Source organism: Crinia signifera, chromosome 4 (genome assembly GCF_055691185.1).
Source record: "Crinia signifera chromosome 4, ASM5569118v1, whole genome shotgun sequence".
In the NCBI taxonomy this organism is placed as follows: domain Eukaryota; kingdom Metazoa; phylum Chordata; class Amphibia; order Anura; family Myobatrachidae; genus Crinia; species Crinia signifera.
Window position 1 is genome coordinate 149,176,143 of NC_139220.1, and position 17,141 is coordinate 149,193,283.

General features: G+C 42.1%; 1 protein-coding gene across 1 annotated transcript in view; it reads left to right on the forward strand.

The window, feature by feature from the left end:
• Window positions 1-17,141, forward strand: part of ZNF277 (zinc finger protein 277) — an 80,957-nt gene that overhangs the window by 61,574 nt on the left and 2,242 nt on the right. Inside the window, exons 6-10 of the mRNA XM_083182742.1 lie at window positions 4,532-4,642; window positions 5,881-6,013; window positions 11,100-11,167; window positions 12,417-12,513; window positions 14,481-14,523. Coding sequence (XP_083038868.1) covers window positions 4,532-4,642; window positions 5,881-6,013; window positions 11,100-11,167; window positions 12,417-12,513; window positions 14,481-14,523 — 452 coding nt within the window. The remainder of the gene's footprint in view (window positions 1-4,531; window positions 4,643-5,880; window positions 6,014-11,099; window positions 11,168-12,416; window positions 12,514-14,480; window positions 14,524-17,141) is intronic.

Consider the following 17,141-nt stretch of genomic DNA (forward strand, 5'->3'; position numbering starts at 1 on the left):
CCTAAATGCTACAGCAACTCTTTTCATTTTCAACATTGCACTTATTTTACAATGCTGTATTTATACTTTTGTACACAAGATATCCTCCCAATGAGAGTGTCCGGATTCTCAAAGTTAACTCTAATATCTGGTACTAATTATCATTTATTTGGAAATGCTCATTTCCATTCTATTTTATTCTAGGCCTTTACCATTATGAAGTGCCTATTAGTAACATACCCCACTGTGATCTTGCAATGTGTCAGCAGGCTAACATGCCCTTGTGCTGAGCCTAGTAAATGTAGTATTAGTTAAAAATGTTTCTGAATAATGCCATATTATCAATATCTAAGCGTGCACTCCCAGATAATGGTAACAATGGAATATCAGTTCTGTTTCACCAATACGTTATTCTAGGTCTACAAACAATGCAAGATAAAAATACACAATAGTATTACGTTTTCCTAGATACATCCTCACTGTGATTCTGTAGGTTAGGTAGCCAGCTTCACGCATCTGCTACTCCTTATAAATATTATAATCATACAATCAGATACCAAAATTCACAAGTCCTGCTGCGGTCGCCATTGTAGAGTTTTATTTTAGGGATCATATATCTCTCTTAGCCCAATAATAGTTATTGAGATTGAGATATTATTATATAAAATGTATTTATTATATCTTGTATTGATATAACACATATATTTAACATCTGCAATTATATTCTAATAGACTTTACAATACAATATGCAGAGTACTTGTCATAATTTGATTCCCCAAATATGAGAGTTCGAGACTTGTAATTTTAGCTCCAATTGGAGGATTTTATTTATAGGCAAAACAAACCATTACAGAATACATTAACACAGTAATTGATGTATATGCTATTATATATATATTTATATACGCCTCCTTGCTTATATTACATTAAACAATTGGCAAACTTAGATTGCTACAAAACTAACATAAAATGACATACTTACAAGTTACATGGGTATAGCTACCTATGATTCACCTCACCTCCTGCCCATTGCTTATTTATTCCATTCTTTCTCCTGCTTCTCTCTCACATCTCTCCTCCTGACTCTCTGAATGGGTTTCTTGCTGACTGTCCGTGTGTCTGTGAGAGTGTCTGTGTGCCTATGTCTACTCTATCTCTCTCCTTATATCCCAAATACGCAGAATGAAGTTCCCTGTTCTCATGACGTTATTGAATTTATGGATGCTAATGGTGACAGGGTCTCCTGCTTGTCTGGACGCTAGTGGTAATCTCCATTGCCTGTTTCTGGGCTCTTCCTGTGCATCAATCTATTTTACACTCCTGTTGTCAAAATACACAATAGTGTCTTGTCTGTCCTGCAATGTAAAACTTGGATGAGGTACTAGCAGTCTACATTCTCCAGATGGCTGGGGTCTGGCCCATAGTGTATACATTGCTTAATTAATAAATATAGATATATCTGGGGAGGGTAACAACACTCTACTGTATCTGCTTAATAGTATGCCTTAGACATTTTGTCTCCTAAATTAATTCAGTTGCATTTGATATGTTACAAAGTGGTCATTCATATTATTTAGTAAACCCAAAAGCTATACTACGATGTCTAAACATTAAACTCTGATGTCCTAATTATTAAGCTATTCCTATTTTTATATACACATACATAATATATACTATGGTTAAAATCACATTACATTAATGATGGTATAAAACAATATCTATATGCCTATATGGTAACAGTAGCACGGTGACATTGCCATGGTGGACTGTGTGTCAGGTGGCTCCTGGCTACTCTCCATTGGTGGCTCCTGGCTACTCTCCATCTGGCTGGCCAACGAGGATGACAGTGCCACATGATTAATCAGAGCTGTGTTGCCAAATGCCCTGCAGCATAGATCGTAATGGACCCACTCGACACGTGCGGCACCGCTTTTTTTCCTGTTCTGGTCACAGACCTTGGTGAACTGCCTCTTTAGTGCTTTCAATTTGTTAAGCACTTGCTGGTGAGAGCGGTGTATCCCCCTAGACTCCAGCATCTGGGCAATATTTCTGTACAAGATTGCGTCTTTTACGGTACCAGTCACCTGGCGCTTTATTTCCTCCTCTGCCCTAATGAGCAGCAGCTCCTTCACTTCAGCATCAGACCAATTGCTGGCAGCCATAATGAAGTTGTGCTGCGGGATGATTAGCAGTGTCCGCTGGGGCAGCCTGTGGTGCTGGCGGCAGAGAGGAAGGTGGCTGCTGGAGCAGCCTCTGATACAGCAGGGGAAAGTCAGCAGGACAGACATGCAGCACATGTGCACACAACGCTGTCCTCCGTGCTATGTGCGCAGTCTGCGGGGCTCTGAGTGATGACATCACTCACCAGCGCCCCAGCAGCACCAATCAGTGAAGATTTTTACATGCTCAGTCAAATAACCCGGTTAGGGAGCGTTTCCACTACCCTTGAAGCCGGGTGCGAACCGGGTGCTACCCTGATCATGACCTGGGTAGGATTGCCGGGGAATCCAAACCGGGTTATTTGAAAGGGAGCATTTCCACTAGCAGCAAAACCCGGGTAGAAGCGCGTCCCCGCGGAGATTACCGGGTTATTTCTTCTAGTGGAAAAGGGGTATAACAGGCCTATACTTAGGACACACGGGCATGTACTGAGGCTTGAGGAAAATACATTCCGTACTGAATTAAGAAAAGGATTTTTCACCATTAAAGCAGTTGCTGGCGGGGGTGGTTACAGCAACTACTGTTAATGAATATAAATCAAAACTGGATACATTTTTGGCCACTAAGGGAATCCTATAGATATGACTTAGTCAAGTCAGTAGTTACAAGTCAGATAGGTTGAACTCGATGGACTAACGTCTTTTTTTTCAGCCTTAAATACTATTTACTATTTAATTACGGCGTACGCAGTGCTACTACTGTCGGCAACTGGTGTTGGTGTAACGTATAGGCAGCGCTACTACTGTCGGCAACCGGTGTGGGCGTTGCGTATAGGCAGTGTTACTACTGTTGGCAACTGGTGTGGGCATTACCCAGTTCTACTAAAGCCTTTGTTGTCCAGTTATTATACAGGGGGAGCAGGTGTTCTATTACGATTAGACAGGGAAAGCAGCCTGTAGTGTCATGTTATTACTATTATACAGTGGGAGCAGCCTGTGGTGTCTTGTTGTTATTATATTAAATCAATATTATTATATTAATTAAGACATATTTATTTTAAAGAAAACCCTCCATTTAATGATGCAGTGTTACTTATGGGCCAGTGCTCTGGGCTTGCCCCCCCGGGCTAAAATTTGCCAGCCCCTGTCGATAGGGTTGGAAGGTCGACACAAGCAATTTGGTCTTAAATGGGAAGGTTGAAAGTTAAAAGATTTTCACTTTTTTTTTTTTGTGCTTACATGTACCAACAGGCGATATGTGTGGCGTGATCAGGTTAGAATGTAAGCTCTCACAAGCAGGGACCTCTTAACCTCATGTGCTTATCCTTTATTACTTCAGTAGTCTTTGACTGCACCAAAGCATGCTGTTTGCTACCACCTGGATACTTATGTTGCAGTAATCGGCTGATGTTCATATAATCATTTACCCTGTACTTGTCCTATATTATCTTCAACTGTAAGTCACTGTTTTCCTGTTTTGATTATGTGTACTCTGTTATTGGGCGCTGCGGAACCCTTGTGGTGCCATATAAATAAAGTATAATAATAATAATAAGGAAGAATAGAATAGTGCACCATACCCGAAGCATGGCAAGTGCAGCGAGCCATGGGAGAGGACGCGGTACACTTATGTCTATGTCGACATTTGGGACAATAAAAGTGAAAAACTCATAATGACCTTTTGACTGTGGACCTTCCCATTGTCTACCTAATGCTTGTGTCGACCTTCCAACCCTGTTGACCTTAGCCATGTCGACCTATTTTGTGTAATGACCTTAGCCATGTCAACCTATTTTGTGTAATGACCTAAACCATGTCGACCTTCAGTGGTCAACCCAACGACTCATGCACAGAGAAGCTATAGGAGATCTTTTACATGATAAAAGCTATATTTATTTCATAAAGTCATGATAAATTAGAGGGCTCCTTATATTGCCAAGGAATCAGGATGCTGCAAATTTTTGTGAACCGTTTTTAATAAAAAAGTTAAACCCCGTTCATGTAGATAATTAGCATGTAAAATTTTAAGGCATTATAATTATACCCCGTTCTCACTGCAAGCAAATTCCCGGGTCTAGCATATTGACCCGGAAATGTACCTTTTAACACAGGTTTTTTTGCAGTGTTAACGGGTCGCATACCCGGATCTCATACACATATCTGGATATGCAGACACCGGACCCGTTCTCACTGCATAAAAACGTGTTAAAAGGCAAATTACCGGGTAGAACTTCTTCACCCAGGAATTTGCCTTTCAGTGAGAACGGGGGTCCGTCCCTGCAGTCCCCGGCATTTTAATGCCGGGTAAAAGCTGTGTATTTCTCACTCGCAGTGAGAACACGGTATTATATGGTATTTTAGCAGCAAAATAATAATTGTTTTTTCCTTGCAGATCCATTCTGTTCAACCACATGAATGAGGAGCACTCGTTTAATGTTGGGCTGCCAGATAACCTTGTATACTGCAATAAGTTTCTGGATACATTAGAGAAGAAAATGGACAAGTACAATTTTATATGTTTTTGTGTATGCGTGTGTGTGTGTGTGTGTGCCGGCGTGTAACTGTCCTTCAAAGCCCGCCTCTAGATTTCAATATGCAACATATTCGGATGGCTGTCTGGCTGCCACTGTTGCCACACTCACCGCTCTTAAACTACCCCGTGACAACCAGCACTTTCCTCCCCCATGGCATCAAGTATGGAGGCCCTGGCATCTTGCATAAAGGCCCTGGCTTTGTAGCCTCTGGCATTGAGCAAGAAACCCCTAGCAATTATAATGTAGGCAAGTGCCACTAATGTGGCATAATATGTAATAGCCATTATGGTGTGTGTGGTATAATATGTAATGGACATCACAGTGTGTGGCATAATGTGTAATGGTCATTGCGATGTACAAAATAATGTGTACTGGGCATTACGGTGTGCAAAATCAAGAATAACATTTTTGCAAAGGTTAAAAAAAAACAAGATAATGTGTCAAGGGGCGGGGCTGGGGAGTGTTAATGGGTGGGTCAAGGAGCAGGCCACTGTCTGGGAATCTCTCGCCACTAAGGTGGTAACCCTAATTTTTGTTCTGGCAGTAGCCTATACATTGCTTACACAGGTGAATGGATTTCTCCCTACGTGCATGGCTGCAAATAAAATCGTAGCCGTGCACATGGGAGATTACCTGATCCCTGAGCTCCAAATATACACAGCCCAGCGATCAGTTCTTAATCAGGCCCCAAGAACAGAAATGCATTGAATAAAATGGCCGCTGTACCCACCCTTGGAATTCAAACCCTGCCCATTATGTAAATAGCCTTATAATGAAAGATTTTCAGCAATGTCTTTCGCCTCCTGAAAATCTCTTTGGGGAAAATAGCCCAGTGTGTATGCACTACTTTGGTGACAGATATATATTTCAGAGATTTTGGCAAAGTCTTTTGAAATGAAAATCTTCTAGTGTGTATGTGCCAAAGGAGCTTACTTTAGTGTTGACAAGTATGCAGCTGTAGCAGTTTAACTTGTATCACCTGCTTTACGTTCAGTTTTATCAGGATTTATTTACCTACAGGATGATAATAGTTATATTAATATTGAAAATGCCTACTCTGATTGACTTTGTATTTTTATAATGTACAAGTTATATTTTCATCAACAATGAAATTTCTTTGAAAAGTTAAATCCTGTTTAAAGATCATTCTGCTTTCATTTACATATTTGCTTTTATGTTTCATTTTTATTCTGTTATGTTTCCTAAGCCTGCAGTGTTTATATTGTGAAAAAACTTTTAGAGACAAAAATACTCTAAAGGATCATATGAGGAAAAAGCAACATCGCAAAATTAATGCCCAAAACCATGAATATGACCAATTCTACATAATAAACTATCTGGTAAGAAGCCACCTGTCAGCCCCATATATACAGTGCATCCTCTGTTTTCTGCTGTGGCACTTCCAAAAGGCCATTTCTATGCTTCTGTAATGTTCATGTAACTTTGCTTGTTCATTTTCATTTTATTTCATTGTATTGATTTTTCTTCACCAATGCAAGGTTTTAGTGTGCTAGGGTGTTAGATACAAACTCACAATGTTATTTATTTAACTGGAGGGTTAATGCATAAGGAAATGATTATATATATATATATATATATACAGTCGGGCAAAAAAGTATTTAGTCAGCCACCAATTGTGCAAGTTCTCCCACTTAAAAAGATGAGAGCGGCCTGTAATTTTCATCATAGGTATACCTCAACTATGAGAGACAAAATGAGGAAAAAAAATCCAGAAAATGACATTGTCTGATTTATAAAGAATTTATTTGCAAATTATGGTGGAAAATAAGTATTTGGTCAATAACAAAAGTTCATCTCAGTACTTTGTTATATACCCTTTGTTGGCAATGACAGAGGTCAAACGTTTTCTGTAAGTCTTCACAAGGTTTTCACAAACTGTTGCTGGTATTTTGGCCCATTCCTCCATGCAGATCTCCTCTAGAGCAGTGATGTTTTGGGGCTGTCGCTGGGCAACACGGACTTTCAACTCCCTCCAAAGATTTTCTATGGGGTTGAGATCTGGAGACTGGCTCGGCCACTCCAGGACCTTGAAATGCTTCTTACGAAGCCACTCCTTTGTTACCCGGGCAGTGTGTTTGGGATCGTTGTCATGCTGAAAGACCCAGCCACGTTTCATCTTCAATGCCCTTGCTGATGGAAGGAGGTTTTCACTCAAAATCTGACGATACATGGCCCCATTCATTCTTTCCTTTACACGGAGCAGTCGTCCTGTTCCCTTTGCAGAAAAACAGCCCCAAAGCATGATGTTTCCACCCCCATGCTTTACAGTAGGTATGGTGTTCTTTGGATGCAACTCAGCATTCTTTCTCCTCCAAACACGACGAGTAGAGTTGTTACCAAAAAGTTCTATTTTGGTTTCATCTGACCATATGACATTCTCCCAATCCTCTTCTGGATCATCCAAATGCTCTCTAGCAAACTTCAGACGGGCCTGCACATGTACTGCCTTTAGCAGGGGGACACGTCTGGCACTGCAGGATTTGAGTCCCTGGCGGCGTAGTGTGTTACTGATGGTAGCCTTTGTTACTTTGGTCCCAGCTCTCAGCAGGTCATTCACTAGGTCCCCCCGTGTGGTTCTGGGATTTTTGATCACCGTTCTTGTGATCATTTTGACCCCACGGGGTGAGATCTTGCGGGGAGCCCCAGATCGAGGGAGACTATCAGTGGTCTTGTATGCCTTCCATTTCCTAATAATTGCTCCCACAGTTGATTTCTTCACACCAAGCTGCTTACCTATTGCAGATTCAGTCTTCCCAGCCTGGTGCAGGTCTACAATTTTGTTTCTGGTGTCCTTTGACAGCTCTTTGCTCTTGGCCATAGTGGAGTTTGGAGTGTGACTGTTTGAAGTGTTGGACAGGTGTCTTTTATATAGATAAAGAGTTCAAACAGGTGTCATTAATACAGGTAACGAGTGGAGGACAGAGGAGCCTCTTACAGAAGAAGTTACAGGTCTGTGAGAGCAAGAAATCTTGCTTGTTTGTTTTTGACCAAATACTTATTTTCCACCATAATTTGCAAATAAATTCTTTAAAAATCAGACAATGTCATTTTCTGGATTTTTTTTTCCTCATTTTGTCTCTCATAGTTGAGGTATACCTATGATGAAAATTACAGGCCTCTCTCATCTTTTTAAGTGGGAGAACTTGCACAATTGGTGGCTGACTAAATACTTTTTTGCCCGACTGTATATATATATATATATACGTATATATATAATCTAAAACACAAACCTGGAAACGCTTATAGTGCCCTGTATCATTCAGGCACCATGGAGTAAGCAAATAAAATTGGGCATACATTTTAAGAACTTATCTGATCACATGACCAAATCCAGAAATCTGTCAATGCCAAAGCTTTAGTTTATCCATTATCTATATCTTTAGTGGGAAAGAAATTTACTGGTGCATTTCCACAGTGTAAAGTACAGTAGTTTATTACTCTAAAACGGCAAAAAATATCCTCACAAAGGCCCTTATTCTAATTCGGACGGTACGGCCCGCGTGCGGCCGTACCGCCGATGTTTTTATTCTGCACATGCGCAGAGGTCAATCTGCGCATGTGCAGCCCCCTTCGCCGCAGACGTATTTCGTCCGCCGCAAAGGGGGCGTATAGGGGCGTGAGGGGCTTCATACCCTCATTTCCCTATGTGTACGCCCCGCGTTTCATGGGCGTTCCCATGCAAACGCGGGGCGTATGCATGGTAATGAGGGTATGACGCAACTCATGGGGGCGGAAAGCTGACGTCGCCGGATGTCAGCTCTCAGCCCCCATACAAGCTAGCACACGGACGATTGTCCGTGTGGTCTCAGCTTGCGGGAGCTGCTGGGGCGTGCGGACCTGCCTTCGATGGTCGACGACCATCGAATGCAGGGGGCAGCTCCCACCATGGTGGAGGCGTACGCCTCCACTATTTTTATGCGGATCGCCAGCCGTCCGTGTACGGACGGCCGTGGCGATCCGTCTCGTGGGCGGGGATTGGTTTGTGCGGCCAGAGCACCGTGTGCGGCTCTGGCCGCACCAACCAGAATAAGGGCCAAAGTTACCATGACACATACAGCCACAGCAATTAATTCTATGCCAACATGGCCGAAAAATATTATTCCTTACTCTAGCCTCGGTATATGCCCCCAACTAGAACCAATCACAGTTCTTTGATGCCATGTTTAGATGTTTAAATAGAGAAGCCCAGGGTCATATTATTGTAGGGGGAGACTTTAATACGATTATTGACCCATTATTAGATAGAACACCCCCCCTCCAAACGCCTCTTTGATAGGCTTCCCACACCCTTATAGCTTCCCTTAAATATCATGGTCTATGCGACTCCTGGCGCCTTAAACACCTGCACGCTAAAGATTACACTCACTTTGCTGCCCCACATCAACATTACTCTAGGATTGATATGATCCATGTCTCCTCTTCTATTGCCTCCCAGGTGATAGAAGCAGGTACAGTATCACACCATTTACATGGACAGATCATGCAGGCACTTACATTCTTATAGACTTATTTCACTTCCCTTCTAAGAGACCCAAATGGCACTTACTGTAAATGATTCTCTTCTACAACACCCCTCAGCTTAAGCTAAAATACGGCTTGCAATTACTCAGTATTTTAAAGAGAAAGCCTTCCCTAATATCTCCCCAGGTATTCTCTGGGAAGCTCATAAAGCCACCATTAGAGGTTCCCTTGTAGCTAAATCTTCAGTGTTCCGGAAACAGGCAGCTTTAGACTTGATATACTCTATTAAAATAAGGAAGCTTCCTTCTCCTGTCCTGGCGCTCAACGCAGAAAAATGCCTAGTTAGGCATATTAGATAATAATGAACAAAGTACCTTCTGCCACAAAGCTGATAACGTACCGTAGACCATGTGTTATTAGTTAAATCTATTCCCAAATGAAGATATTCTGTTTTATAAAAGGTTTGGTACTTCTTTACTTTCACGGCGCCAGCATGGCACCGCGCGTACTTCCGGGTTACGCTCGCCACTAACTAAGTAAAATAAACTAAGTTAACGCCATGCCAACATGGATAGTTCATACCTCCACTATCCATGTTGGCATGGAGTTGATTTTAATTAGCGTGGCGAGCGTAGCGAGCCACCGAGCCCACAGCGTGGGCGAGCGAAGCGAGCCCCGCAAGGGGACTCTGACGTGCGGCGCCATGCTGGCGCCGTGAAAGTACAGAAGTACCAAAGGTTTATAGGTTTACGGCCCAAATATTACAGGGCAGAGTGTGTACTTTTCCTTAGTACTGAGGCATTTAAAATCAGCAAAACAAATGAGGGGTCACTATAAAATCACATCATGTGATGTATCGTTATATGGGAAGCAGTCTATAGTCTAGCGATGGTAGTACAACAGCTGCATTTTGCCATTGACCCAGTATCTTTGTGTGCAAAATGAGTTTCCAAATTCCATTACAATCTCCTTTATTTAAAATATCAAAACAAAAAAATACCACCCATCAGCAGGGGATTAAGTTACCACCAGAATATGCAATAGGTGACTACAAGAAAAAGTAATAAGAATGTTAACACCCAATAATGATATCCCCCAAAATCCTCCTTCTACCCCAACTGGCGGAACCTACAGAATCATAAGTCCAGAACCCCTATGTTATGTAGGTTCTGGCAGAGCCTACAGAATCCTATGTCCAGAACCTATGTTAGGTAGGTTTGGCAAATACACTTCTGCACCATAATTAAGTTTTCATACAGTGTCATGTTCTTTTGGATGAAAGCCAACTAATTGGCTGTAGTAGTTCATTGGTTCTTGGCGGAGATCATTTTGGATGAAGGTCTCATTAAAATGAGAGCTTTCAGCAGTGATTGCCATCACCCACTATGAGCCAAATAGCATATTTTATCAGATCTCCACTGCACTGCACTACAATTGAAAACAAAATGCAGTGAACTGCTTTATATAGAAGTACTACCTGAAATCAGCTGACATGAATTTATTGAGCTTTTTATACTGAAATTGAAACTGTGAGCTTACATAAGTCTTGCTAAGTGCCAGGACTGAGCAGAGTAATCCGGGAGCAGAGAAAGCAGCCAAACTATTTACATTGCATTTCTCTTGTGGTTTTATGGTGGAATGAACATTTATGAAATGGGTAAAAAAGTGATTTACCATAATGGAGAGAACCATTTCAGTTATGACTTAGTGGGCTAGGATATTTTTATTTGACAATTGTTATATATCAGTTTTTACAGCCAATATGGTTTTAACTGTATAAATGTGCCTATTGCTGTGCAAGTACAAGTGGAGTAGTGCTGCCATATAATGTGTTTTTTATGTATATAAATATCTGCCTTCATACAGTGTGAGTGACATAATAACACAAATATATTTGCCACATCTATTTCTCTTCCGTTAAAACATGGATCTTTTGTGATGTAGGAATTGGGGAAGAGTTGGGAGGAAGTGCAATCTGAAGATGACCAGGAGATAAGAGACACAACTGAACAGTATGAGAGTATTTACCTCTTTATATTATAAAGTTTATATTTATGCCATTTGTTATAAGCTTTAGAGATGTTTACATTTGTGATGAAACGAAGGAGGGTATCAGGCCCTAATCGTGCGGCTGTGAATTCGCAGGCTGCTCGATAATCAAACAACTGCACACGCGTACAGCTCGTAGTACACATGCGCAAAGCCATCCTGCGATACAATCCTGCTACTTTTTTTTATCACTGGCCGTACACAAGTTGATTGACAGGATTCCGGCGTTTGCTTATATCATGGCCCTCCAGATGTTGTGAAACTACATGTTCCAACATGCATTGCCACATTTTTTCCTATAAGTGCATGCCAAAACTGTCAGGGCATGCTGGGACATGTAGTTCCACAACATCTGGAGGGCCACAGGTTGAGAAAAAATCTGATGGTGAGCAGCTTGCATATGGACTTGCTGCTCATCGCAGGGCTGCGATATTTTCACAAGTGTTGCACAACAAGTCGCAAGCTTGCACAGGGCAGGATTTCACTCTGGCTGGGCGGAGATTACCTGATAACCCCCCCCCCCCCCCGCTAATGATATCCTCCATTTTCCTGCATGTACAAACGACAAAGGACATAGGGCCTTATTCTAGTTCACTCTTAGAGGCAAATTCCTTCTCAAATGGACAAAACCATGTGCACTGCAGGTGGGGCAGATATAACATGTGCAGAGAGAGTTAGATTTGGGTGGGGTTTTTCTTCAAAGTGAGATCTGTATTGCAGTGTAAAAATAAAGCAGTCAGTATTTTCCCTGCACAGAAACAAAATAACTCACCCCAACCGAATTCTATCTGCATCTGTTACGTCTGCCCCCCTGCAGTGCACATGGTTTTGTCCATCTGAGAGTGAACTAGCATAAGGCCCATGGTCAATGACCCACAGGAGCGTGCTGCATTAATTATATAGTGTGTGGACCTTAGACGATATGTCTTTTTCATGTATATCGTTTATTGTATCATCTAGTGTGTATGCACCTTTAGGCTTACTGCTGCCATCAGTTATTTTCCAGCCTGGCCTGCATTGTGATAGCATTTCCTAGTACTATGTATTGCATTTATCCAAAAAGTCATTCTTAAAGATCTCACTGGTTTCAGAATTTTTTTGCGTTTAAAAAGTAATTTCTATTTCTTATTCTGATGAGCAATCTTCCATTACCTTCATTTGTTCCATCCTCCACCTAAGAATGTGGATTCACTAATTCTTCTGTGTTCTTAGGGATTGGTCTGATTGGGAGGAACACCCAGTGTCTGCAGTCTGTCTGTTTTGTGACAAGCAAGCTGATACAACTGAAACATTACTGTGTCACATGAAGGTATGTTTGTAAGATGGTTGAACCTTTTGTCCGTTTTCTTAATATACCATTACACTTACAGCTGCTCAGTATGTGTTTGTAGCAGGTCTCATTGGGCAACTGGCATGTTCTAAAAAATGGATGTTGATATTTGCATTGATATAAATTGATAATATTTGGTTAACTGCGAGCAGCATTTTTGATTTGATACAAATAGAGCAAGCAGTTGCTTATTATATTGTGACACTATTAGCATAAGGCAGTGGTTCCCAAACTGCACCTAGACTCCCTGGGGTGCCTCAGAGCACTTGCAGGGGTGCCTCGGTTTGGTGGTCCAGAACCAATTCAAATTATTTATGGGCAATGTAATAGGCAAAATCAGTGCTTGAGGCTTCCAGTTTTAAAATATGTAGATAAACAGAAGTGAATTCTGTCCAACACATAACTGGGACCGAAGGATGACATATAAGCACAACTTATTTAATTTAATATTGTTTTCTGAAATTCTCGGTAGCGAACATTGCACCTAGGGGTGGTGCCTTGACGCATATTCTTCTAATCTAGTTTGCCGTGAAAAAAAGTTTGGGAACCACTGGCATAAGGGCTGAGAAGTAACGAGCAAGTGTAAGCGTCAAATGTGCTGTAACCATAGCGATTTCACACTTACATTGAACTTCATGTATGTATGAAACAGATAAAGTGGAAATATTACCTTTTCTTTATGGTACAGTTTGGGTCTCCAAACAGTTTGCTCACACTGCTGGTATGTGCTATGCAGCTGCAGTGTTTGTGATAGTCTGTCTGTGGGTGAGATCCGGATATGCCCCGTGGGACTGGTAAGGAGGCAAGATGCAGGACTATTACGTATTTTATGAGAATTTTCTCTCGCCCCCTCTGACAGCTGAAATTTTATGGTTTCTTGCTTTGCTGGATAAGAGGCAAAGTGCAGATGAGCTATAGCAGCACAATATCTGCCCTTGTGAGTATTGAGAGCAATATGGCAGCCAAAAACTGGCCATACAACATCTACAGATTTATTGGAACAAAAACCTGGTTATGGATGAGCGCAAATGACAGTTGACCATTTTCTTCGAAATGCGGGAAAACTGCCAAACTGTCTCTCAGATATTACCAGATTTTTGTTCCAACCAGCCAGATCTGACAATAAATCTGTAGACAAATGGCCAGCTTTATAAAACAGATTATGCTATGTCAAATAAACCTGTTTCATCTTTACATGAAATTTCAAAACCTGTAAAAGGCAACGAACAAACTCTGGTTTTGCATATTAAATTGCTTAAGTTATGACATGGATAACCTCAAATCATAACAGTGATTCACTGACATCTTTTTTTTTGTCTGAAAGCTGTTACAATAAATGTATTTGCAAAATAGGCTACGATAAATATTTATAACGCATTAAATTATTATTAACTAAAGCTGCTTAAGACAGGTCATAAAGTGTATAGTCACAGGATGAGCACATAAACCTCTATAAAAACAAACCCATATGCATGGCATACCTTTTATAGTATTTACAGTGTGATTAAACAACTCCAACTAACACACTGCAAAATAGTGATTTTGATGTTTAACAGATATGTATAATCTCTCTGTCCCACGCGCATTGTTTACCCCATCTGTGTCACCCCTTTATGTCTGCCCCTCTCGAGCAGGGCCCTCTCCCCTAATGTGCTTCTCCTTCTCTTACTGATACTATTATCTACTCCATACTCCCTACATTGGCACCTACCTTGTGGTTGCTGCCACACTGCTGCATATTTGAGTGGTATTACCACTGATGCAGCAATGTTCATATAACATGTACTTGTACTGCATTGTCTTATACTGCTTATTTTACTGTTTTCTTGTGTTTCTCATTTGTACTGTATATGTACTTTATGTAACCTACTGTTAGGTTCTGCAGAACTCTTGTTGCACCATATAAATTTAGGATGAAAATAATAATGTCTTGTGTCTCTGTTCAGGACATTCACCAGTTTGATCTACAGAAAATAAAAACAGACCTTGGTAAGAAAAGTTAATTATATCAGTAATGGTAAATAAATGCTATGTTCTGCACACATGCAAACATACATACATACAGACATACATACATACAGACATACATACATACAAACAGACATACTACTGTAAGTTCTGTCAATATAACTAGAAAATATTTAGTTGGCAAATCTAAAGGCCCATACACACTTGACGATTTTCAGCTGAAAATCGGTCAAAACGGCTGTTCAGATGAAAATCGCCCAGTGTGTATGGGTCAGCGATCCCCGACTAGCGATGATGCTCGCTCCCGCATCATCGCTAGTAAGGTGGTTCATTAGCTGGTTTTACCAGCAGATGCAGCGATGATGAATGGTATTTCATCCATCATCGCTGTGTGTGTACGGCCGCCGGGCTGAAAGATTAGCCACTTTCAACCCAGCGGACCGCCCCGCTCCCTCCCCTTCCACCCCAGCCTGCTTCATACTCACCCCGCCGTCCACCGCACTGGTCCCCCAGCACCTTCCCCACGGCTCCATGTTCAGCCGCACGGGGCTAGCAGCTGACGCCCAGCCCCCTCCGTCCTGCTTCCTCCGTCCTCCGGCTCCATGTTCAGCTGCCCGGGGCTTGCAGCTGACGCCCCACCCCCTCCGCCCTGCCCCTCCGCCCTGCTCCCCCGCCTCCCTCCGTCCTGCTCCACATGGAGCAGTGAGCACCACTGGCCACCAATGTTTCTTTTTTTAAGCCAGTAATATATACATTGCTGGCATGTGCCAGCAATGTATATATTACTGCCACCACTGGGCACCAATGATATTCTTATGCCATAAGCCAGTAGTATATACATTGTTGGCACATGCCAGCAATGTATATATTACGGGCACCACTGTGCACCAATGATATGCTTATGCCATAAGCCAGTAGTATATACATTGCTGGCACATGCCAGCAATGTATATAGTACTGGCACCACTGCCCACCAATGATTATTTACTGTATTTATTAGCCAGTAATATATACATTGCTGGCACAGGCCAGCAATGTATATATTATCGGCACCACTGCCCACAAGTGGTGTGCAGTGGGGTCAGCAGCTGATGAGGCACCTGGCTAGGCACCCGTACCCCCCCCCCCCCCCCCCTGCGGGTCCAGCTCCGGCACCCCCTTCCTCCCCCCCCCCCAGGGGCCAGGGGGCGGAGCTGGAGAGACCATAGAGAAGGAGCCGGGCCACACACTGCCAAAGTTTGACTCGCAGCCGGTTCCCCGGCAATTGTAATGCGGCAGCGTGGAAGCTTTTCTGCGTCTTCCAGTGTGGCGATCAACGCGTCCGGGACCAGCGTGATGGTTTGGCAGGCCCTGCCATCGGGTAATTGCGGCGGGGCTGAGTGCAAGTACGAGTGGCCCCGCAGCTAAGCTAAATGCCTATACAGCACTGACAGAGACAGCCAGATGCAGTCACTGTCAGTGCTGAATCTGCTGCCCAGTGCCCAATCACATCGGTTTCAGTGACAGGGATGTGCTTTCATATTGGCTGAAGGCATGCCCCTGTCACTGAGGCACCTGTAAAGGTGCCGCCTTAGCTACATCTTTGATACACAGTCCAGCAATCATTTCTGAACTAGGCCCCAAGAACAGAAATGCACTGAATAAAATGTCCGCTGCTCCCTCCCTTGGAAGTCAAACACCGCCCATTATGTAAATTGCCTTATATATGAATGATTTTCAGCAAAGTCTTTCGCCTCCTGAAAATCTCTTGCTCTTTGGTGAAAATAGCTCAGTGTGTACGCACTACTTTGGTGACAGATATATCTTTCAAAGATTTTGGCAAAGTCTTTTGAAATTAAAATCTTCGAGTGTGTATGGACCTTAAGGGTAAAGTCTCTGCATTACAGAAACACTTTTCCAAAGCTATCATTGTAATTTCCCTAATCTATGTATCAAGTGTTGCCAAAAAAAGGAAGATGATGATCCAATAAAGGCGTAGAAAGAAGCACTACTGTTATGCACATAGTGGGGGAAATTTACTAAGATGGGAGTTCTATTTCACATGGGGTGTTGCTATGGGCAACCAATAAGAATCTACTTATTTATTTAGTACCTTCTAGAAGATAATAGATAGTATCTGATTGGTTGCCCATAGCAACATCCCATGTGCAATAAAACTCCCATCTTAGTAAATTTCCCCATTGTGGTCAGAAGAGGAAAGGAGACAGCAATGGATTTATTTACTGTTCTATGATATAAATGGTATTGGAACACCATAATGTGGATAGCTGCTATTTAAGCTGTGGTTGATCTATCATTAACAAACACTTGTGTCTACTGGGACAGAAATATGTTTTTTTCGCTTGCTTAGTCCATGGGGAGATTGCTGCTAGCAAAAGGCAACTGTTTATTTACTGCTATTTATATAGCTTTTACATAGGGTCTGATTCTGGTTCACTTGCAAAAGCATAGACAAAACCATGTACACCGCTGGTTCACTTGCAAAAGCATAGACAAAACCATGTACACCGCAGGTTAGGCTTATGTAACGTGCAGAGAGAGTTATGGTATGTACACACGGTGAGATTCCCTTGCTATTCGACTTAAGATTTGAGTGCTATGCAATCTTTGCTAACTCTCTACTATTACATACAATTCAT